Source organism: Phyllopteryx taeniolatus, chromosome 2 (assembly GCF_024500385.1).
Source record: "Phyllopteryx taeniolatus isolate TA_2022b chromosome 2, UOR_Ptae_1.2, whole genome shotgun sequence".
NCBI lineage: Eukaryota > Metazoa > Chordata > Actinopteri > Syngnathiformes > Syngnathidae > Phyllopteryx > Phyllopteryx taeniolatus.
The window spans coordinates 36,461,648-36,485,848 of record NC_084503.1 but is presented as its reverse complement, the minus strand read 5'-3'; the positions used below and the strand labels follow the sequence as shown (position 1 = coordinate 36,485,848).

General features: G+C 41.3%; 1 protein-coding gene across 9 annotated transcripts; it reads left to right on the top strand.

Annotated features, from left to right (window-relative positions):
* Nucleotides 1-1,006: 1,006 nt before the first annotated feature.
* Nucleotides 1,007-24,199, top strand: pax6b (paired box 6b). 9 transcript variants are annotated; one of them, XM_061766009.1, is made up of 15 exons: nucleotides 1,007-1,156; nucleotides 7,415-7,632; nucleotides 10,010-10,083; nucleotides 10,292-10,345; nucleotides 10,928-10,951; nucleotides 12,801-12,931; nucleotides 13,204-13,239; nucleotides 13,325-13,540; nucleotides 13,687-13,852; nucleotides 17,545-17,703; nucleotides 18,818-18,900; nucleotides 18,980-19,130; nucleotides 21,339-21,451; nucleotides 21,569-21,710; nucleotides 23,884-24,199. In XM_061766009.1, the coding sequence occupies exons 4-15, from the start codon at nucleotides 10,333-10,335 to the stop codon at nucleotides 23,967-23,969; spliced, it is 1,320 nt and encodes a 439-aa protein (XP_061621993.1). In that variant the 5' UTR covers nucleotides 1,007-1,156; nucleotides 7,415-7,632; nucleotides 10,010-10,083; nucleotides 10,292-10,332; the 3' UTR covers nucleotides 23,970-24,199. The 9 variants fall into 9 exon arrangements, with proteins under 9 accessions (XP_061621993.1, XP_061621989.1, XP_061621996.1 ...); XM_061766005.1 differs by lacking the exon at nucleotides 10,010-10,083; XM_061766012.1 differs by lacking the exon at nucleotides 10,928-10,951 and having other exon boundaries at nucleotides 1,008-1,156.
* The last annotated feature ends 2 nt before the right edge of the window (nucleotides 24,200-24,201 follow it).

The following is a 24,201-nucleotide window of genomic DNA, read 5'->3' as shown; positions in this document are numbered from 1 at the left end:
TATACACACATGTCTGTCTGTCTGTCTGTCTGTCTCTCTATGTGTCTGCCTCTAGCAATCGCTTCCTCACTATCTCTCTATATCGCTCTATCTTTGTATGTATCTATCAATCTGTATCACTGTCTGTCTGTCTGTCTGTCTGTCTGTCTGTCTGTCTGTTTGTCTGTCTATCTATCTATCTATCTATCTATCTATCTATCGTTCTGTCTACCTGTCTGTCTCTGGAGCTATCTCTGTATATCAATCTCTCTCTCTCTATATCTCTAGTTTACAGGATACACATTTTATTTTATTTTTAAATACTGCGCAAACATACAAATACATACGTCCTACAGGTGTTTATACTTACAGTGTGATAAATGGAAAAAATATGATTTTATCCGACATGTGTGTGTCTCTGTGTGTGTGTGTGTGTGTCTGTATACCATGCGTGTACAATGTGTGTGGGCTGCTATGTGTGTGCACTGTTTAAATATTGTGTGATAGATTGTACATTCTACCACATTCTTAAAAGTCTTGCTAAAGCTTTAGATGTACGAGCTTTCAAGATTATGATGTCTTATAAGTTACAATTAACAATGATGGACTTTGTTTTCCCTTAATGTATTATTATTATTTTTATTATTATTATACAAAGTGTATATTATGAGCCTTTTCTTATCTACGTCACGATAGCTTCTAACAAAATCTGTAAAAAGTGTATTCCTTGTCCGTGTGCTTTTAAGCCACGCACGAAAATTGAGCACATAAACATTTTTGATGTGTGGCGTGAAACCCACTCAATATCCCAACTTGTTCCAGTAGAGTGATTCGTGCAGGGACCCCCCCCCCTCAACCCCAGTGGAGCATGCACTCCCCCATTTTCTGCAGGCGTCCCGGCCCAGGGGTGACGTAGACGCTCCGCCGCAGCCAATCGCAGGGGAGCTCGGCCTGATGGTGACGAGAAAGTTGCTGCTAACAAGCGCACTTTTTTTCCCCCTTTTTTTTACCCCCTCCCCTCCCACCTCGCCACTCACTCTCAGTGACATTTCCACTCGGCCACGGATCTAAAACCAGGACGCGTTTGTTCTATCGGGGATCCGCGGGTGAAAGAACCCGGGAGGGTGGAAAAACACGGACGGGATATCGCACGGACACTTGTGCTGCTTGTCATCCGGTGAGTTTAACTCTACTTATAAGTTACTTTTTTTTTTTTATCTCCCTTTCACGCGTACCTTTTACGTCCACTTCAATCATATTTGGGACTTTTTATTTTTTTATTTTATTGTTATTTTTATTTTTTTTTGCATAAAAAAAAAGAGAGCTCATTGGCGTATAGCTTCAACCTGAAAAACCAAAAACCAAACATTCAAAACATCACGCTTGTGCATCCCAAATGACACGTGCACCAGAGCAAACCTCAACAGCAATACAGAAGGTCTGCATAAGCCAGTTGGGTCTACTATCTCAGCTGTAAGCGTGTCCGGCCGGTATTAGTGTGTTCGAGTGTGAGAGTTTGTCAGGTTACTTCAGCGTTTTCTCCTGTCACGCGTGGCGAGCCGGTGCTTGTGACAACATTAGCACCACTCATGAATTTTGCCATTAGGCGGCTTCTGTGGAGACACTATATTTGGTTTTAGGTGATAATAATAATAATTAATAACAATAATAATTCCAACGTACAATTGTTGTTGTCCTGTTCATCCACTCTAATCAAGCAGAAATTGCGCCCATAGTCTCACTATCAGGCGATTTTTATTTTTTTTTGTTGAATTTGGTTGCTGAAACCTAATTAGTCGTCGTCGTTAACGAGCAGATGCCCTCACGAAAGCGCCACTGAATTCACAAATGTAACAGTGCCATGATTGACAGGCCATTGGAGCAAACACACACGTTTAAATGGACATTTGCCAAGTTGACCCTCTTGAATTTATTGGAGTGTTTTATTAGTTAATAAAAATAATCACATTCATAATTATGTCGTGGTCATTATATATATAAATACGACATTTAAAACGTCTTTTGTAAAACGTTGACTCCTCTCATCCATTATCTGCCTTAAAAAATGTAATAATATTAATAACCGTAGTAACAATACAATTATCATAGTAAATTGCATATATTGATTTGAAAGTAAAATATTTGCGAAACGTCGTTGCTTGTAGCATTATAATTTTATTTTATTGTTGATCTTGACGTAGTAATAAATATTCATGAGACTTTCCCCAATTGCCTTTTCATTCTTTCATTTCGATTATGGCACTGGAAAATAATTTCTGCTGTAAAGTTTTCAACGAACCCTGCAAAAGGTTCAAACAACACCAATTAAGGTTACAATTACCAGCGCCATGTACGACATCCCCGAAACAATGTCATTCTTTTTCCACTCCATCTTCCTGCTCTTTTATTTTTCTTCTTCCTTTTTCTTTTTTTTTGGGGTATTTTTTTTTTTTTTTTTTTTTTGTGTGTGTTTAAAAGGTTTCCAGATGGGGGCCCAAAAAGTACATTGCCCGCGGGGTGGGGGGTGTGGGTGTGTGGGTTGGGGGATAGCGCCCAGATTAGGCTTTCTTTTCAAGGCCTGACATTAGTTGCTGCAAATCCGAATTGGGCTAATTGCTTTCCCAACATCAACCCATACAAGAACCCCCCCCCCCAACCCTCTGCTCTCTATTTGCTGCCCACCAACTTACCTCAGTACATGTAGGAAATATTATGCTCCCACTGTGCAAAGCAGGCGGAGGGCCTATTGGCATGCAAGATCTCTGGAGAGAAACAGAGAGAGAAAGAGAGAGAGAGAGAGAGAGAGAGAGGAGACAAGGAATTAGCCGTCGGGGCGGATTTACAGCTTAACCAGGAGAAATCAATAACATCAGGTATTGTTTCCAAAGAAAACTACTTGACACACTCATCTGGGATTGTATGTGTGTCTTTGTCAGGGAGGAAGGTTAATAGAGGGGTGAGTTTTTGACAGCTGCAGCCTGTGACCACTGAGCCGCAATAACACTTTGCTCCGCGAAGGCAGACTATTATTGTTTTTAGATGAGTCTTGACATCAAAAGATGAAACGCAATGGCGACTACATCTAAGCATCTTTGTTCGCTGGACACATGTACGATATAATGTGAGTCTGTTTCACAACCTCTGTCTTAATGTTCAGTTTTGATTGGTGTTCATTTAACAGTTTGTTCTAATTTGTAGGAAGGGAAATTTCTGATATTCAGCACCAACAAGGTATCAAATACTAGAAACATGTAATGTATAGTGCAGAACCACAGTGATATAGTGCATATTGTGAATGCTATTTTGAGTAAAACATTCCATATTAGCTATATCGTGAAGGTTTCAAATATTTGCATCAATTCTGTACGATGCAGTGCAATTCCAAATATATTGTTAAAGCAATAGTTCTCTGACAGTATCTTACAGTCCACACAAAACAGTGTTCAAAACGTTCCTTATGGAGCAAAAGATTAAGATGTGTTTCTGTCACTGTAAAAAACATTTAAGAATAGTTTTTTAAAAAATAGTGTTTTGTCAATTTTTGTTTGTACAAATCGCACCTGCCAATATAGTTTTTATTTATTTACGTTCCTTTTTCTAGGTTGACCAACCATTTCAGTTTTTATTACATCCTCTATAGGGCCATACTAAATTCATGGAAACATTGAAATATTCATTATGATTATATTTTGATATATTTGAGTGTCTCTGTTTTTAGAAATGCATGTTGGGCCAGTATGTGGCCCCCGAGCCGTAGGTACCCCACCCTTGGTCTAGCCGGGAAAACTGAAGTCCAACAAGCTAGTCTATTTAAAATCCAGTCCAATTCCAAGCAAACCTTCAGTGTGTTTTTCAAATGTTTCCGTGGTAATATTACAATCTCCCCGCATTCAAGTTGTCGTAAAGACAAAATAAATAAACATTTTGAATCTATTATCTCTCTATTTGCTCTAATTGGGGCACCAATACCAAAAATAAAACAATAAATTGCTATGTTTACTGCTGTATATATTTTTTTCAAGGTTAGCTATACTTTGGTTTGTCAGTGGTGAGGATCATGGAGAAAATCATTGAACACATATGCTCATTATAAGCGTTTGTTCAGTCAGCATCCTCTAAAATTTAGCAAGGCCCTCAGAGCACTTTTCTTTCTTTCTTTTCTGTCTTTCTTAACTAAACGTTCCCAACCCTGATATACATATAGTGCTATGTTACATTTCATTCATGCAGGTTTGCACCATCCAATATGAGAGTTCCTCATGGCTGCACGTGCAGGAGAGGAGGGTGCGCGCGCTCGCAGTTTGAGCCACCAGCCCAAGTGAGGAGAAACAAGGCAGCAAAAGGAAAGGAGCACCATGAATGTGCTCGTTTAGTTTACGGCTTGTTTGATGAAGGAGAATTGGCCAAAGTGTTGTTCCTCGCTGCGGGACCCTCACAGTGACAGTTTTGAGCCGCTCCTCTCAGCTCATTATCTCGCCGGCCCACAGAGGAGGGCCCCCATTCAGGCAAAACCCGGTCGCTCTCTCTCTCTCTCTCTCTCTCTCTCTCTCTCTCTCTCTCTCTCTCTGCCTCTGTCACTCCCTCTTTCTCTGGCAGGGTCGTTTGTCTCCTCATTGAGGGCCCAGTCCGGAATGTGATGGTTGTTAGGGAGCCCTCTTTCACTCCCAAAGTGTTTTATTGATGAGCTCTGACTTCTCCCACTTTTTCACATGTCAAAGAAAGTCAAGTGTAGGCCTCCATGACTTCATTTCATCACGGCAGCCCCCCTTTCCAAAAGGAACATTTTCTCCCTTCCCCCTCCTGTATATGCTTTGCCCTTTTACGCACCCCCTTTTTCCATCATGCAACTCTTCCTTTTTGCCCCCCCCCCCCCCACCCCCCCTCCCTCCGCCATTTTGGGCGCAGAGGGGTTGCTTTTGGGGTGCGTTGAGGTGTGCCCTAATAAGGCTGCCATTCACCCAGCGCCGTTTTATTATCGGGGAGCGTGTGGCCATGGCTACACACTCATTTGCTCCACTTTTTATTTACGCGTGCTATTTGCTGCACGTCAGGCCGCCGGAGTGACGTCGGCCTTTGCCGCCCAAATGTGTCCATAAAAAGCAGCCGAGCTTGCCTAAAGGCTGCGCTCTTTACGCACGGGTCCTCTTGTTGACAGGGGGGGGGGTTGGGGGGGGGGGGGGGGGGGGGGGGGGGGGGGGGGGGGGGTTGGCGTTGATACCCAAAAGAGTCAACAAAAGCACGTGGTGGATATACATGTACTGTATGTATTATTTTATTTTATTTTTTTTTTTGCAGTGGGAAGGAGTCTTAAGAAAAAAAAATTAAAATGCCCCATATTTATCAGATGTGAATTATGAAGTTTTTTTCTTGCAGGGAAAACTTCTTTTTTTTTCTGCACGTTTTTTTTTTTAAATTATAATAATGAAGGTGACGTTACAGATTAAGTGCGGATCAAAGTAGTACAGTTTTTAGTCAATTTTAAAAATTAAAAATTAAAAATTTCAGAAACTTAAACAAAAATAAAGTTTCTACATATTGACTTGTATGCATATAGGGAAATATCTTTTGGGTATTGTAGTATTTAGGAGCCATTCTTTGTAGTTCTTTATAAAACGAGCCATTAAGCCAAAGGTAATACAGTATAAATGAGAACCAAATAATTCCTATTCCTAATTCCTAATTACTCCATTGTTATATAGAATCACGGGTGCTGCCTACAACCATTACATTTTTAAATAAGAAACAGTAATGAACCTCAAAGCACCCCACTTGTGCACAGTGGTGCTGTATAGAATCAGGAGTGCAATAGAAGACCTTTGAAGCACCTTTATTCTTTAGAGTGTACATGTGAACGTGCCTTAACAGTTAAAAAAAATACGTGAATAAAATGTAAAATAAATTAATGCAATTAAAATGCGGAATACATTAAATTAAGATATCAAATACTTTAAATGTATAATACGAATTGAACGAGTCAATAAAAAGTTAAGCCAACTGTCAAAATTGATTACAGTAAAACAATTAAAAGTCATATAAAATACGACTAAAACATACATTATTGCATTTTAACCAAGCAGTTGATGATACTTTTCTTATGTCCTCCCTCCAGCTCTCACTGTTTTTATCTGACTGGGGTGTCAATTCATGGACAATATATATATATATATATATGGTTCAATATAGACAATATGTGTTCACTTCTGTGATATAGTTTACATGCTAAAGTCGCATTTTAGTATAATTCGTAATAAAAAAAAAGAAGCAAAAAACAAACAAAAAAAACAATAGCAGCTCTTCATCTTAATATTTTGAGGCCTTCCAAACAACAGGAAGTATAGTGTTGGGGGGGGGGGGGGGGGAGGAGGTTTGGGGGCGACTCTTGAGTGAGGCACTTACGCCCCCTAATTGGAAGGCTGTCACTGCTCCATGATGTCACTTAGTGTACTTAGTGTGCTCGATGCATGTGCTCTGTGCAATACTTACACAGTGTATTTAATCAACGTGATGTTTGTAGTTCTCCATACATTGTTCATCTGTATTTTGTTCACTATTGCTTTGGTTAATCACAACTTCCTTGATTATTATTATTATTATTATTATTCCCCCCACACAGTCTATAGGATCAATACTTATATCCACATAGTTGTATATTAAAAATACAGCAGTACCTTAATTCACTATTGTTATTGCTTTCCTGGATAGGATGATGATGATGATGATGATGATGATGATGATGATGTTGATGATCACTCTCCCTACGTGGACCCAATCCAGTCTAATGCTTGAGCAGTGTAGCACTCCCCTTTTTTAATTAATTCATAAATTTTTATTTATTTATTTATTTTTGCAATATTCAGCAAGTGAACGCAACAGCCCATTTGCATGCACGGGTCTGATGAGAGGGGTTCGCGAGGGTTGTGGGAATGGAGGGAGCGGGGCGGGGGGGCACACTCCCTCTCTCTTTTTTTTCTCCTCTTTTCTCTGGCTGTGACTCGGCCCAGTTTCCCGCTTTTTGGCTGTGCTGCACGGGTGGGGGGGGGGGGGGGTCTGCGGTGGGGTGGGTCGCTGTTTATGTGGGGGTGATGATGACAGAGGTCGGGTCGCGCTAATGGGCCAGTGAAGAGCGGCGGAGCAGGAGGAAGGAGCACATATACATTAATACACTTGTTCTCCCTTCTCCAATGAGCATAGGTGTGTTCATTCTTTCTCTTACCCCCCCCAACCCACTTCCTCCTCCTTCTTCCATGACTCCCCCCTTCCCCTCCCCTCTCTCTCTCTCTCTCGCTCTCTGTCTCTGTCTCTCTCTCTCTCTCTCTGTCTCTCTCTCTCGCTTCCCCACTCTCTCATTCGCTCTCTCCCACGCCAGCGCACATCCACGCCAAACTCGCTGCGTTCTGACATCTGAGTTCACTGTCAATCTCTGTCTCCTTCGCAGGGATATCCCCTCCGTCTCCTTCTCCTCTTCAGCGCCCTTTTTGGAAACTATATATTTTTTTCTCCGCCCGACCCCTGTCTGCTTCAATTCCACGAGAGAAGATCGGTCATCATCGTGGGTGTTTTGCCCCCTTATTTATTTTTTTTCTTTCTCTGTGTGGGCCGTGGACAAACAGGCTGCATAGTTTGGTTTTGACTGCGACAGGATGCCCCAAAAAGGTGAGATTGTTTTTGTCTTCCTCACTCCTAAATGCATGTTTATATTTATTTTTAATATGTAGTGTTATTTCTAATAGTCATTTAGTTTCTAGATTGTGGGGTTTCTGGTGCAGTTATTTTGGTGTTGTTGTTGTTGTTTTTTTAAAAACAAGTTCAAGGAATCTCCTATTTAATATTTTTAAACCAACTTAACAGGCTCCATTTTGCCGTCTTTATAAGGGAGTATAAAAAAAAGTCACGTTGTGCCAGGCCAGTGATCATCGTGGAGAATTGGGCGCAATGACCCGTTGGGCAAAGGCGTCAGATTGATTCATGCCGCCCAGTCAGCCAAGAAGCTTCTTGCAGAAAAAAAAGACCCCCGTTTTGACTCATTAAAAACAACAACAACAAAATCCCCCAAAATCTTTTCATCTACAAATGTAATTAATTTCCGATCAAGTTGGAAATTTCATTTAAATTTACAATTTGTAATGCAAATTAGCACCCAAAATAGTAAAGCTGACAGCGTTATCACACGTCAACAGCCAACTATATTTATGCGGCCGTGAAATCATTCAAGTCCAAAAATAAGTAAAAGTAGCTGCTACGACTTCACTAACTTAATTGTTAATAATTGGAAACTTCCTAATAAGTGCTATAATTTATAATAATAAATATAATATCACTAAAAAAGGCAGCAAAATGTAATTTAATTTTATACTAAAATGGCTGCCTCCGCAATTTGATTATTTATTTTTTATTATTTTATTTTTTTTTTTTTACAGGAGGCACCTGCTTGTAAAAACAGTGTGTGTCATAGTTTACAACTTTCCAAAAAAGCAACTGAGGCCTGCGTGCATGCACTTTCTGTGTGCGTGTGTGTGTGTGTGTGTGTGTGTGCGCGCGCGCGCCCGTGTGTCTGTCTGTGTGTGTGTGTGTGTGAGACAGAGAGAATAAGCATATGGAATTAAGACATTGTTGTTCCGGATTACCGCAGCAAAAGAAATGCAGATTAGATGGTATAGTTAACCCCGGGAACAACAACGTTTGAGCTTTCGACCTTAAATAAATGATTAACCACATGCGCCATACAAGCTTAAAAGCTACTTAAACTGCAAAGTGCCGTGCTGCACTGTCACCTAAAATCATGTTCCTAGTTCTTTTCTTTTCTTTTCTTTTTTTTGACATTATGAGTTTTTTTATTTTTTATTTGCGTCATTTTAAACGTGCTTGTTGAGTGTGATGGAATTTTGAATGTGATTAATGACCGAGCAAGTGCACACTTAGGCCCCCCAAAACACAGCCTGCTATTAGGCCATTTTATTCGTGACCACAACACAACTCTGCATGAAAAACACTTCCCCCTCACTGCCCCCCCTCCTACTTTTCTCTCTTTTTTTTTTATCTGCCCCCCCCTTCAATTGAAACGCTTCTTCTAATGCATTTGTCTTTTCCCAATTGAGCGCCCTACTGCGCTCTTGTGTCTTCTGGACGCGCTTTACAACCGCCACCAAACGAGCACCACCAAATATTGAACAGCAAGAAATAATTCTGTTTCTCCTAATTGAAGGGGGGGGGGGGGGGGGGGGGGGAAGAAAAAAAAGAAAAAAGAAACACTAAACAAAAACAGCATTCACACACTGGCGGCACCGGGGTCACGGTCGCATGTGTGTGTTTGAATGTGTGTGAGAGAATGTGTGTGTGTGAGTGAGTGAATGGTCCCGAAGGGGGTGGGATGCGTGCCTCCGGCTCTTTGTATTAATGTGAACTTGTTGGTGTGTTTAGTGGGGAAGCTGTGCGTGTTTCTCGCGGCCCGGGCCGAGCTGTCGCCCCCGGTTTGAGGGAGCCTATGAGTGGTGGGCGGGGGTGGGGGTGCATTGTTGAAGACTGGACACCCCCCCCCCCCCCCCCGACACCCCCTCCTGAGCCTGGACTCATTTTTTTCCAGCACTGTACACTTTAGGGGTGGAATTAAGTTAGAAAACAAATAGAAATATATATAAGCCCAAAGGGTGTCAAACTCAAGACCTTTGGGCCGAATTGGGCCCGTCACATCATTTTAAGTGGTCTGCGAAAGCCTGGAAATAATGTGCATTATCTGACGCAAAAAGATATTACAATCAAAAGTTATGTTCTCAAAACATTTTAAAATAATTTGGACGACAGTTGTATATTTAAATATCTTTGTTATCCATTGACCTCCGATGTTAAAAAATATTAGTTGGTGAAACTGGGGGGGGGGGGGGGGGGGGGGGGGGGGGGGGGGGGGGGGGCGATGTACAATAATCAAATAGGAGTGCTTTTCCCATAAACATGAGAGCAACTGAAGGTGTGACACTTTGAAGTACATCAGTATAGCTTGGGCTGTGCTAATGTCTTGTTTTGCTCTGTCCTATAGGGAGGCATTAAGTAGTGAAAACGGCAGATGATTGACTAAATTGTAATACAGTGGACAGTCAACTCTGTTTCCAGGCAAGTTTAAAATACAAAAATACAAACATACAACACAAACCAGGATGCTAAACTGCACTAAATACAATAAACAATTAAAATTAACGAACGAGATGATTTTTAAAAAAAAGTTTATTTCAAAAATATATATATTTGTGTGTGTGTGTGTGTTTTTAAAAAAAATTATTTGATGCTAACCTGTTTTTATGATTTCCCCTGTGACGCTTAGAGTACCACAACCAAGCCACGTGGGAGTCTGGCGTAGCCTCAATGATGCAGAACAGTAAGTTTAAAAAAAAAAACAAATTAAATTCTTTATTTGCTGTTTTAATTGTGAGTGTTTGCATGACAGAAGTAACCCAACGTGACGTTATGCCATGTTTTTAAAAAAAGGAGGAGGAGGAGGAAATGTATTATAGGCCACGATTTGCATGACTGACATTAGGAAGGTGTATTGTCACTTATTTGACAGCCATTTCATGCTGTTAATTCATTTTGTATTTTATTTTTTGCAATGAAAATATTATTGAACAAGTTAATAACAAGAGATGGAAAACGTGGGGGTTGGGATATTTTCTTTCTGCCTGAGTTGCTATTAAATAATTACACAGGCGCCTGCATTAGCGTTAAGGCTGTCTGCAGCTATGCTTGCATGAAACATGAGCAGGAAGAAATAATGTCTTTATGCAAATGAGTGCAACAGACACACAACGTAGCACACGTGGCTAGACCGGAAGTTGCGCCTTTATTTAAATCAGGCCCTTGTGCGTTGAATGCTGTCTAATACCTGGTGAAAACAACAAGAGCAAAACAAACAAACAAAAAAGGTTAAACATGAACGTTTTCTCTCTTGCTGCTGGACAAGAGGTGTATGACATCTGTGATGAAGGTGTGTGCAATAACTTTATTACATTACATCCTCCATATGCACTCGTGTCTGTGCTGTAATGTGTGCGCAAAAAGGATGGTTTGGATGTGAGGGGGCATCGAAAGTTAGCGAAATGTGAGGAGTTTCTAGTATGCGTAATAATCCACTTATTTTATTTTTGTTTGTTTTTTGTTTTTTACGCTCGGAGCTAAATGGCTTTGGTGTGTGATGTGTCCCGCAAGGGGGGGGGGGGGGGGGTCTTCCACGGGCCCACGGGTTGTCCAGAGGTCGCGGCTGGCCTCGGTGGTCTTTTGTGCCTAATAACTCCTGGGTGCGTCCAAAATGACACCATATGCTTTGCCGCAATAGAGTACAAGGGGCCAGCGGGCACTTGAGGGAATTGAGCCTTGCGTGATTAAGACTTCCTACGTGACAGTTTTTTTTTTATATATTTTTTTTTATCGATTCCTAGTGTTTTTTTTCTTTCGTGTTTGTTCTTAATGCTAAATATAACATTCATAAATCAGAGGCGAAGGAGCCGTAACGCGACCTAACAAGTCTAATAATTCCAGCTAATCCTGGAATTAGCAACGAGCAAGAGGGATGATAGTGGATTTAGCATCAATCACATCCACGCAAGGCGGAAGATTATTACACGTAGCGGCCCAAAAAGGGGATGGAGGCCCCCTTCTTGATCCTCTCAACGAGCACACAAACATGGCTGCAGTCTGCATTTGTTGTCAAATACAAAACAGGGATGCGAAGAGCATAGGGAGGAGGGAGGAGGGAGGGTGGGGAAGAGGGAAAAAAACAAAACAAAAACCCAACATTACATGTCACTTTTAATATGTTAAGAATCCAGGCGCGCCCTCGTTTGTGTGACCGCGCGCATGCAGCCCCCCTCCAAACCCCCCAACCCCTCAGGCCACCTTAAAACCAAAGTCTCCCCTCGGAGGGTAAACGAGTAGCGTCCAATTGGGTCTGAGTGATATCCAAATGCAGACAGAAAGGCTCGTTTTTTATCATGCTCCGATTTGTCGTGACGATGCGATTTCGCAGCGCGGCGGCCGTGTCACAAAGTGACGCGGCCGCCACAAAGTGCTCCAACTGATCTTTTCAATTAGCCTCGCCGCGCATGATCCGAGGCGACTTCCGCCCATTCCCAGAAATTAAGATCAAACTTTGACGTGCGGCGAGCTTTATTTTCAAGACAAATGTCAGCCAGGCTCATCATATTTGTCCCCCCCCCCCCCCCCCCCTCGTCTATATTTGGAGCTTATTTATTGCTAAGGAGCCCTGGCTCCGGGAGTCAATGTAGCGGCGGGCAGCGCAGGGGAAGGCAGCAGGCAGCAGGCAGGCAGGCAGGCAGGCGCGCAGGGGCGGCCACTCCCGGGAGTCTGCGCTCCCTTTCGGCTTCAGGTTTGCGGGCCATCCTTTCCGATTCCACCCCCCCCCCCCCCTTTTTTTCTTTTTTTTTTCAAAACATTATTTATGGAGAGCTTTGCATGTTTCGGGACTTGTACCTTTTGATACCACAGCCTATTTAATATCATTTTCATTTAGTTTCGTGTCAGCGACGGAGAACGGTGGCGCTGTTTTAACATCAAATGCAGTTTTTATTAAATGTGATTATTATGCTGAAAGGCTGCTGTGCTGTTTGAAAGACAACATTTTCTATTGCTGTGCATGTTTTTTGTTGTTTAAAAAAAAAAAATTAAGGCAGAATCGCGCACAATATAGACACCGTGCATCATAATTTACAGCCATATCAATGATGGGGTTTCCGTTCTGTGCATTTTTTAAAAAATTATTATTATTTTTTTAATTAAAAAAGAAGAAGGTGCAATTGGCCTGTGGTCTGCTCACGCAGGTCACAGCGGCGTCAACCAGCTCGGTGGCGTGTTCGTGAACGGCAGACCGCTGCCGGACTCCACCAGGCAGAAAATCGTCGAACTCGCCCACAGCGGCGCTCGACCCTGCGACATCTCCCGGATACTCCAGGTGGGCCACTCGCTCCTCTTTAGTTAGGCGCATTACTGGATTTCTTCGTTTGAATTTTTTTTTTCCCCCCGTTGTAGCCACAAAGCAAGCTTGTACGCAGGCAAGCGCGCACGTGCGAGCAATGCGCAAACTTAGGCTTTTCTTTGGACACCGGAGAAAGGAGAAGAGGATAAAAGACATGCCTGCTCTAAATTTAAAAAACAAAACAAAACAAGGATTGATTGTAGAAAATGCCTAATGTACCATTCAAGGCATATTTTCTGTGTTTATAGACCCATGATGAAGTCCAAGTGGTGGACAGTGAAAAGGTGATCATGACTTGAACGCCATCACAACATTCCCCGGATAGTCCTAAATAATGGATGTGAATTGTGTCTTTTGATCTCCATCCAGGTGTCCAACGGCTGCGTGAGCAAGATCCTGGGCCGCTACTATGAGACGGGCTCCATAAGACCGCGGGCCATCGGCGGCAGCAAGCCCCGGGTCGCCACGCCGGAGGTGGTCGCCAAGATCGCGCAGTACAAGCGCGAGTGTCCGTCGATCTTCGCGTGGGAGATCCGCGACCGGCTTTTATCGGAGGGCATCTGCACCAACGACAACATACCCAGTGTAAGCCCACGCGCGCGCGATCGCCCACCTGGTGACCTTTGTTGCGTCGGTGCGTATTTTCACGCTCAGCGCAAAGTGCGCGGCCAATGAGCGTCGGTCTGCGCTCGCGTTGCGCACACTTGACGCAAATTTCTCCTCCCGTTCAGGTGTCCTCGATCAACAGAGTCCTGCGCAACCTGGCGAGTGAGAAGCAACAGATGGGCGCAGATGGCATGTATGACAAGCTGAGGATGCTCAACGGTCAGACAGGAAGTTGGGGGACCCGGCCCGGCTGGTACCCCGGAACATCAGTGCCGGGCCAGCCCAATCAAGGTGAGTCCCCCCCCCCCCCCTCCCATCAGCATAGAATGATCACCTTCATAGAGTCTGCACTTTATTATTATTATTATTATTATTATTGCGCTGCTTCCGGCTGTGTGTGTACGCGGCCTCAATGCTTCTACTGTCCCCGGCGTGGACGTGCGTGACAAGCGGCGAGGTGCGCGCGCACAAAGGAATGTTTCCGTCCACACGCGATGACGGCTGATGGAGAGAGAAGAGAGAGAGAAAAAAACAACTCCTCCCCGCAACGTGTAATTGCTCATTAGCAGTTGCCTTTGTCTGTCTCTCTCTCGCTCTCTCTATCTCTCTCTCTCTCTCTCTCTCGCTCTCTCTCTCTTCAAATTAAAACGAAATAATAATAATAATAATAATAATAATAATAATAATAATAATAAAGCTTCTATGGTCAAAAGCGGAAGCGGCGCAAGTGAGGCGCGGCAAATCATCATTTGCTTAAATTGTTTGCGCGTCATTTGGACACGTGGGCCGCGGCTGTTAACGAGCATTAAAGCGGAAACGATCACATTAACCACCGGCCATTATCGTCATTGCTATTTTAATATACATATGTGGATATATGATGATGATTGTAAATAGCAGTTTGTATTTCCACTTGTTGCATTCGTTATTAGAAAAAAATGTAATGTATAATAATAATAATAATAATAGTCTATTCAAAAGCTCTATAATAGAAACAATAAGAGGACTGACTTGTGGCTTGTAGAATACGGCCTGTGACAAAGGATCTCCTGTTCGATTCACCAAAGCGACAAAAAGGATGACGTAATGAATTAGATTGCGACCCCCCCCCCCCCCCCTGACCCTCACCCGCCATGTACCCCCTCCCCGACCCGAGGTGCCCTTGAGCACGGCAGTCGCACTTATATTGGAATCAATGTGATGGGTTTAATGCAGAGGAATATTCATGTTGTAATTATCCATCGCTGCTACGAATAATATGAATAGTAGCCCTAATAATAGCAATGTTACTACTACTAATAATAAGAATGATAAAATAAATACCTGTACTAATACCTGTTAAAGAACAAGTAAACCTAAACAATAACACAAACAAAACCCTAAAAAGTCTTTTTAATTTACTTGATTCAAATATATAAATCAGTTGCACATGACTAAAACGTGTTTAAGTAACACACATTATATGTTTATTTTCGAGAAAAATGGGGGAACAATTACGTCAGCTTACCACATTTTAATCACGTGCGACTGAAAATGTGCATTAATTATTACAATCGGAAATAGTACTAATAGGCTATACTATCGTTCAACTAAAAATAAAAAGCCCAACACGTCTTAGTAGTAGTAATAATAAAATACATTTTCAATGCACATAAGACGACCTGTGGAGCCTTCTGTATGTGTTAGTGTCTCTTTTTGACTTTCAAGCGCTTTCTCAAGAATGTTTTGATCGGCCTTCAGCGGCTGAAAGGTGCCGCAATTGCTTCGCTATCTTTATTCCCTTCCCCCCCCCCCCCCCCCCCCCCTCCTGCTTTTTTTGTGTGCTGCTGCTTTTCCGCCTCACTGGCTGAGACATTGGGATACTAAAGAATGCGTTTATTTCCCGACGCTTTTTTTTTTTTTTGCAAAGAAAACAAATCCCATGTCGCAGCGTCACCGGGCCTGGCGCCCATTCCGGCCCCTTTTTCCTTTTTTTCTTTTTTGGATTATCTTCAGTAGACGATGCTACTTTTAGTCTTTTTATTTGATTTGATGTGCAGGAACGTTTGCACACTCTCGACGTGATAATGATGTCCAACAAGTGGACAGACTTTAGTCGATAAGCCTTTTTTTTTTTTTTTTTTTTTTTTTTTATAAGGGTGGGGGGCTGTCTTGCCCTCCTCGTGGTGGTGAATAGATTGTCCTTATTTTGGAGTAGTTTAGATGGTTGTGTTTAGGGGGGTGGGCTTGCATGCTCTCTCCGCACTCATTTGTTTCCAATTGAGGACAGAAATCCTGAGTGGCGTGGACGTGATTAATGATGCTAGTGGATAAGGGTTAACACACTGGACTCAAAGCTCTCCCCTCGGACACAATGGCAAAAAGACTGCGGCCTGTGCAGCTCCAGTGGGAGAGAATCCTTTTGTCATAGACCCCCTCTAACCTCACATATATTACACCCACCGGGCAGGACTGGCTGCTCGTCCCTGCCTGTGTCCACAGTTTAATGGTTTCCCTTTACTCCTGAAGCCATTGTATCGGCCTGAAAAGCCTCCTCTGCTATTCAAAATAAAGTTGGTGGTCACCTCAATGGATATTCCGACGCCCATATGGGAACCAACATTGAGTCTGTTGGGTGGGTGTCGTGCATCTGAGTTTGGTGTTTTTTTTTTTTTTTTTAAATGTCTCTGAAAAGAGGCCGGCCACATCTTGACACATTTCTCTTTAAGCTTTTGACAACATGCAGCATTGTGCCAGAGTTAAGTTGAACACCCCCCCCCCCCCCCACCCCCAGTTCTTGTTCCCACAATATTTTATAAACAATACAGTGAAACATGAAAGACCCGAAACAATCCATTCTGTGATGCAAATGATCCAATTTCACTTAATTGGTCCCAAAATCGTTATATATCTTTGTTCCTCTATTTACGCCATTGGCATATAGCGACAGGCAAAACAATTTAGTCCTCTTCCATTAAATGACAGAAGGTCAATAAATATGTATATCCACCTGTTGCCATTCATACAACAAAATGATCGCTAAACAGGCCAGTTAATAGAATTATCATGATTTCAGTATTCAGTATAAACATTTTTGTTTGGTGGTGTCCCGTCGGATTTTTTTTTCTGATGTAAAATGTGTGCTTTGGCTCAATAAAGGTTGGGCAACATTGGTTTAGTATTCTTAATTGTGTGTAAAAAGAAGTTGACCACTGTTAATAATAATGGCCACAAATATTACCTTTAATGGCCACAAATATTACCTTTAACACACATCTGAAAGGTATCTCACTTTATCTACATTCATATTTTGCAAGTGTAAAAAAATTACAGATAAAAAAACCCCTCCAAATATTTTTCTTCTCTCAACACTTGGTACTTTTTTTTTTTTTTTAAGTTAAATGTTGCCAAATAAAAATAAACACACACACAGGCTGAGTGTGCGTTGCTTTGCTGCTTGCTGAAATGTGGTCTGGTGAGGCCCAGTATTGCAAAAGTCCATAGAAAAAGCCACAGAGAAGAATGAATCATCATTTGATTAAAAAAAGAAAGAAGCTTGTTCAACTGAGGTCTCACAAGATTTCTCTCACCAAATTATTGTGTGACACCCCCCCCCCCCCCCCGAAAATTACAGCGTCAGGGTTTCCTGACTTTTGACATTCCACTGTAGTTGCAATATATTTTTAAAACTCCTTTTAAACTAAACCAGGCATGATGTGAGAATTACAATAAAAACACCCTTAATTTAACTATCAGGTTATTTCAATTTGATTTGAAGTCATTTTTGAATGTTTGTGTAAAAAAAATAAAAATAACACAAGAGGTTGCCTCAATTCATCCTTTGTCAATTACTAAGATCTGAAGTGAGAATCTACACAGACTTAAAGATTGTATTATTTTTTTAGCAAGCACATTGGTATTTCTTTAATTGATATTGTGACAATAAGTTAAAAATGACTTCGGATATTCTGTCTTTAGTCTAACAATTCGCCCCACCCCCGCAGACGGCTGCCAGCCGCAAGACGGCGTTGGAGAAAACACAAACTCCATCAGCTCTAACGGCGAGGACTCGGAGGAGACTCAGATGCGCCTGCAGCTGAAGAGGAAGCTGCAGAGAAACCGCACCTCCTTCACACAGGAGCAGATCGAGGCGCTGGAGAAAGGTGCGGACGTCATACGCTGAACATAACATGCTGCTATACAAAGACAACAACGACTACATGTGTTTGTTATAGCGGTTCTGAATGAAACTGACAAATATTTCTAATATTTGGCTTACATTAGTTAGCTACATGAGGGCAAATATTAAGACACAGATCTGCAATGCAACCACAATAATATAAAAGGAAATTCCTCTCATCAAACATTTTATGCTAAATTATCTTTCTCTGGGCAGACTTTGACAGTTTTTGTATTGGATGTTATTAATGTAACTTATGAAGTGGGCACTGTGAATATAACCTACAACACTGTTAGATAGTGTTAATAATAAAATATTGTGGTTACACACAATTTTCACCTGATAAAATGATTGTGTGTAAAAATTTTGCTCTGGAAAAAAATTAAGAGACCAGAAAAACACTGGACCTTTGTTGACATTTTGACTAGTTTACATTAGCTTCGAATAAATGCTCTAAATCAGTGATTCTCAAAATTGTCGCACCAAGCACCACTCCAAAAAAAAAAAAAAAAAAAGCTTAGCTCACCAATTGTCACCATCATGCACAACATTAAAATACAGTAGCGTAGTGGGGCTAAGCGTTTGTCAAAAATGAGGCAGAGATTTTATACCTAAAAAGTATAGTTAATATTATTCTAAGCCTCTGTAACATTATGCACACTTTGAACATTAACATTGCGGTTGCATACAGGAAAAGAAAACTACTTAAACAATGATTCAAATTCAATGTTTTGCATGTTGAAGTTAAATAAACATTGTACCTAAATAAAAGTTTAAAAACAATTCTTGAAGGTGAAATGCAAATGTATAGTCCTAAAAAGTAAAATACAAATGACCTGTACTTAGTGATTCTTTCATGTACCACTAGCGGCACTCGTACCACACTTTGAGAATCACTGCTCTAAATGACAATATTTGTATTTACAATTTGGGAGTTATGTTATCAGTAGTTTATGGAATAAAACTAAACATGTTTTTAAAACATGAACATAAAAATAGCAAAATCAGAGAAACTAATACTTTTGCTCTGGTCTCTTAAGCTGTATTTGTAATATTACATAATGAACTTAACAGTATGTCCCATGTCTATATTGCAGAATTTGAACGAACTCATTATCCAGACGTGTTTGCACGAGAGAGACTAGCGGCCAAAATTGACCTCCCGGAAGCAAGAATACAAGTGAGCATCCATTTAGCTTCATTGCCTCGCCATTGTTCAAATAAACCGTGTTAACTAAGAGGCCGCATTCCCCTCGCAGGTCTGGTTCTCCAACAGGAGAGCAAAGTGGAGGCGGGAGGAGAAGCTTCGCAACCAGCGTCGACAGGCCAGCAACTCCTCCAGTCACATTCCCATCAGCAGCAGCTTCAGCACCAGCGTGTACCAGGCCATCCCACAGCCCACCACACCTGGTAAGTCCACAAAAAAACTCCTTTTTTTTTACACCTGTAAAAAAAAAAAAGTGAAACACTATTAATATTACAAGAGAAAAACAATAAAACACTCAAGCCTGAAGTTTAATGACGACAAAGTTAATGGGTTGTGTCGCAGATGTGGCTCACACAAATCTGACTTTAAAACTCATTCACTGCCATTGACGGCTGTTGAATTCAAATATCCATGTTAACATGGAGGACTGGCAGTGAATGAGTTTCAACATTCTTGAGTGACATTCAAGTGTAAAAAGCCCCGTTAATATTAAAACGTAAAATAAATAAAACACTCGAGTCTCAACTTTAATGATGTCGGAGTAATGAGTTGCATCCTACATGTGCCTCCCGAATCGCACTGTAATATTTCACTTTGAAGTGTAAAAAAAAATAGTTTAATATTCTTTTCATACCTGTGTTAAAATAAGACCACCACTGTTAATCTTACGTGAACGCAATAAACAAAACTCAAGTCTTAACTTTAATGACAAGGGAGGACTTAATAGTGTCACTACATTTTATATACCGCTGTTGGGCGGAAACATACAGGTATGCCCAAATCTTTTCACAAATCTATCCATAGCCATTTTCGAGGCTATGGGGGAAGGGTTGGGGTTTGTTGTAATTTCGTTGTTAAAATATTACTTGATCAAAGTCTACGGTCACATGACGCCACTGACTGTACAAAAAGCCTTTAACGTCACAAAAGTAAATGCCTGTGTTAGGTCATCCTCCCAAACTCTTTTTCAAAGGTCTTAAAGTGACGCAATAAATATTGCAATGAGCTGACTGAAGTCGTGCATTAGGCGGAAATGAATCTGCACACACTTACCTCCATCTAGCTCATACGGATTCCTTCTGCAATGAAGCATGACAGCGATCGATTTTAACCAAACAAGCCTACTCAAATGTTTCTAGCCTCATTATTTTCACATGTAGTTGTCTAAAAAAAACCATCCAGACTTTCAATATAGGTATAAATTATGCCGCAGTCTTCCACAGATCGCGGATATAGGCCAAGTTTATTTAAAGGATTGGTCCTCAAGCTATTTCCACCTGTTTGAATTGGTTAATATTCCGTAAACATAACAGACAAAGTGGTGACATCGAGTATCGATTTGTGAAGCAACCGAGAATACGTACTAGTATTAGGAAATACTGTTCGTCGTTCTGTTGCTGACTTCAGAAGGCTGAAGCTTCAGGCAAGCTTTTGACCAAAATATGGGCAGGACAAAATATGGCTAAAAAACAAATGTCATCGGAATACAAGCCTAAAATTGTGTATTTTGAAGGAGTTTTTTTTCTGCAGACATGGTTATTAATTTCAGAAATTATGGAATAAGTGCCAATATTCGCAATATTAGATAGGTCCTTTAATACCGTGTTTCGCTGAGTCCGCATGTTTGATCTTTTTCAAAGGTCTTAAAGTGACAATTGATACATAATTGCCTTTTCTTGAGGAGTAGCCATTTTTTATGGGTTTATTTCACAGAACCGATTTCATCAACCATGGAGCTGAAATACACAAATGCAATGTGATTAAAAACTGCTAACTGATATATAGAAGAAATCTGATTAACTGAAAATCAGATTTTGTAATGCTGTAGATTTTTCAAGTTGCAAACAGACTTTGTGGACACCCTTTTTAAAAAAAAAAAAAAAAAAACAATGGTTCACCAATCGTATGGATTTAAATTCGCAGAATTGGCTGTTGACATTCTGTGTTAGCAGCAAGATAGTGGACCTTCGTTCAACGAAATCATGTGGTTTGGTTGAACATTTTTGTGCTTAAATATACTGCACAATGTTTAATTGTCTTTGTTTTAAGATTCAGATTCATTCAGTAAACTTCAGCTGTGAGTTGTAACATATTGTGGACTTCTGTCTACATTCTCGACTGTTATTATGTAGGGCCCTGCAGGCTGAATAAGCTACGTCTACAGTCTAGTAGTACGCTTGTCTGGCTTTCGTTCTTTTCACATAACAATACTGTACGTATTTTACCCGAGTGTTTAATAAACAGCGGAAAGCGAAACTAAAAATCCACGGTATCATTTCATTTTTGACAGCGAGATATCGCTGTACTTTTCCAGTACCGGTATCCCATGCAACCCTGGTCGTGCGTGTGTGTGTTTTATTTTGTAAGTACAATTGATAATAAATTATTTTCATTCTCTCCTGTCCCTCCAGTGTCGTTCACCTCGGGGTCCATGTTGGGCCGAGCCGACTCAGCCCTCACCAACACCTACAGTGCGCTGCCCCCAATGCCCAGCTTCACCATGGCCAACAATCTACCTATGCAAGTAAGTGGAACGAAACACTTGTGGTGCAAGTACGTGTTCACTGGCCCGACAATCGAGTGCAATCAGACCCGCCTACTGAGCTAATGTACACGTTCTCCCCCTTCCCTCTACTTGTAGCCCAGCCAGACCTCCTCCTATTCCTGCATGCTGCCTACCAGTCCGCCTGTGAATGGGCGCAGCTACGAAACATACACGCCCCCGCATATGCAGGCACATATGAACAGCCAATCAATGACCGCTTCTGGTACCACCTCAACAGGTAGGCAGACAGTTCATTGTTTACCCAGCATGCTCGGGGGCGGGCGGGGGAAAATGAAGTAGTCATCGTGGCGCCGCGCCAGTCATCCGCCACCTTCTCTAATTAGGCGGTACTACATCATGTGTATTTCATTTGCTTTTGGATTGAGCCTATAGTTTAGTTCCGGCCCATTAAGGGCGGGGTGGCCACACGCAGCCATATATATAAACCACTTCTAGTCGTGAGCACTTAATGGCGCAGAAGCACATTTCCTCTGTGCTAAATTGCTAATTAACGTGATTCACTGGCGCTTGTACTCGCTGTTTAAATGCCAACGTGTGCGCGGCCTCCACTTTCACGACGACCACTCACCTGCTTACACCACGCCGCAAGGTGACTTTGGGGGGGAGATGCAGGGTAAACCCTGGAATAGTCGCCGGTCAATCGCAGGGAATTATGCAGATATATAATAATATAATGTCACTGTCTGATTAAAATGAACAGTAGGTCCAAGTTGTCTTCCTTATAGGCGAAAAGTGTTGATCTTGTTATTCATTGCACATACAGCAATAGTGTACACTTATTTGATTTTCCTTGGTGGTATAGTCATGAATTGTACGTTATTTTATGGAGCAACAACTTTGGGTGAAGGAATGCAGTTCACACAGGGGGGTGTGGCCTCCAGGAAGTACAGGTACATCTCAGTAAATTAGAATACAGTAGAAAAGTTCATTCATTTCAGTACTCATACTTTATATAGATTCATTAAACACTTGGAAAACTAACTTTCAGAGGACAAATTCCTGCCTAATTTGTACATTAAAAATCATTTGTATTGTTTCGTGATTGTTTGTTATGCAATAGTCTAGTTTCTAGAGATGGTGAATTTGGGGTTTTTGTTTTATTATGATCATCAAAATTATGCATATATATTAAAAAAAAATCACTCTGAGTGTGTGTAGTGCATCTCGATAATATGAGTTTCACTTTTTGAATTGAACTACTAAACTGAATTAAGCTTTTGACACTATTCTAATCAATTGAGATAAACCTGTAGAGTGCTATGTACAGGGTAGATACTAGGGGTGTCACTATCGAATCTTTTTATCATCCATTTTCCTATACATATTGCGCTGAGTACTTGAGTAATCGCCGCCCCCCTCCAAAATGTGTCTTTCTTTCTTTCTTTTTTACTACTAACATGCATTTTATTCTCATTTATGAGGGCTCGACCACTATCCTTAAACCGCATGTGTTGGTACTGAGTGTCTGATATAAAGTCTGTAAAGAATTTGAGACAACAAAATTAGCTCTTGCTAAACAGTTAGCATTCAAGATTAGCATTAGCGTGCTAGCGATGACCATTTTACCATTACCATTCAGCACACTCATACATCATGTTATATGTACCACATCTAATAGTGTCTTACACGTCTCTTACAGACTGTCCTCTCTTTTTCACTCGCCCAACAGTACATTCGTCTGCAACAAATGCCTGTGCGCTAAACATGGACAGTGGCAAAAATGTTCCGGGCGGTGCAAATATCCTGCAACTAATATTTTTCATTGCCTGGAGGGAAACATTTTTGGATGGTCGACTTAGCTGAGTTCGCCAATTTTGTATTTATTTTTTCACTACCCTAGTAGCTACAATCACAAAATTTGCATAAAACTTTTGGTCGCTATGTTTAATAATAAAAAAAATAAATCACCTGCTTTTTTGTTAATTTCTAGGTACCAATTGTCTTTATTTTTATGCCACAATTTTCTACGGTTTACTGCGTCCACATTTCTCATCCGATTCCAACCTTTCCCATGTCAAAATGTTCAGCTCATTCAGGATATTCATGCTTTCGCATTCCAAACATTTAAAGTTTTTGAAATAGTTACACACTTTTAACATCAATATTCCCCCATTGAAATAAATGGAGAAACTGAAAAAAAGAACATCCTCTACATTACTATATATCATTTTACCCAATGTATTCTCCTACATTTCTTTGGGTTTCTACAATATTTTTTCCCAAGCTTGTGGTCCAAAATGGGCCATGTCCCTGTTTTGGGGGGTTGCTGCTTGCCATTTGCATTTGTTTTTAATAATAATGATATGGTTAGTATGTCTGTTATGTTATGGTACCTGTACTCCATGAATTTCGGTTTCTTTTAAAGTGACTCCTGTTTGTCTTGTGCGTAGGACTCATCTCTCCTGGAGTGTCTGTCCCAGTGCAAGTCCCAGGGAGCGAGCCTGACATGTCTCAGTACTGGTCTCGACTACAGTAGAGAGAAGAGCTACTTCACCTTGTGAGCGCCACGGCCTCCAACGTGGACCTCGTCGTACACACACACTCCACACACACACGCACACACACACACACACCAACACGTATACACGGGACAGGAGGACGAGGACTTGTGTAGTTCCAGGCACATTCAAATGAGGACAGGATTGAAAAAGACAAATGGACCTCCTTAAAAGTGCCCGGTGTTACCATTTTATGGAAAAAAAAAAAAA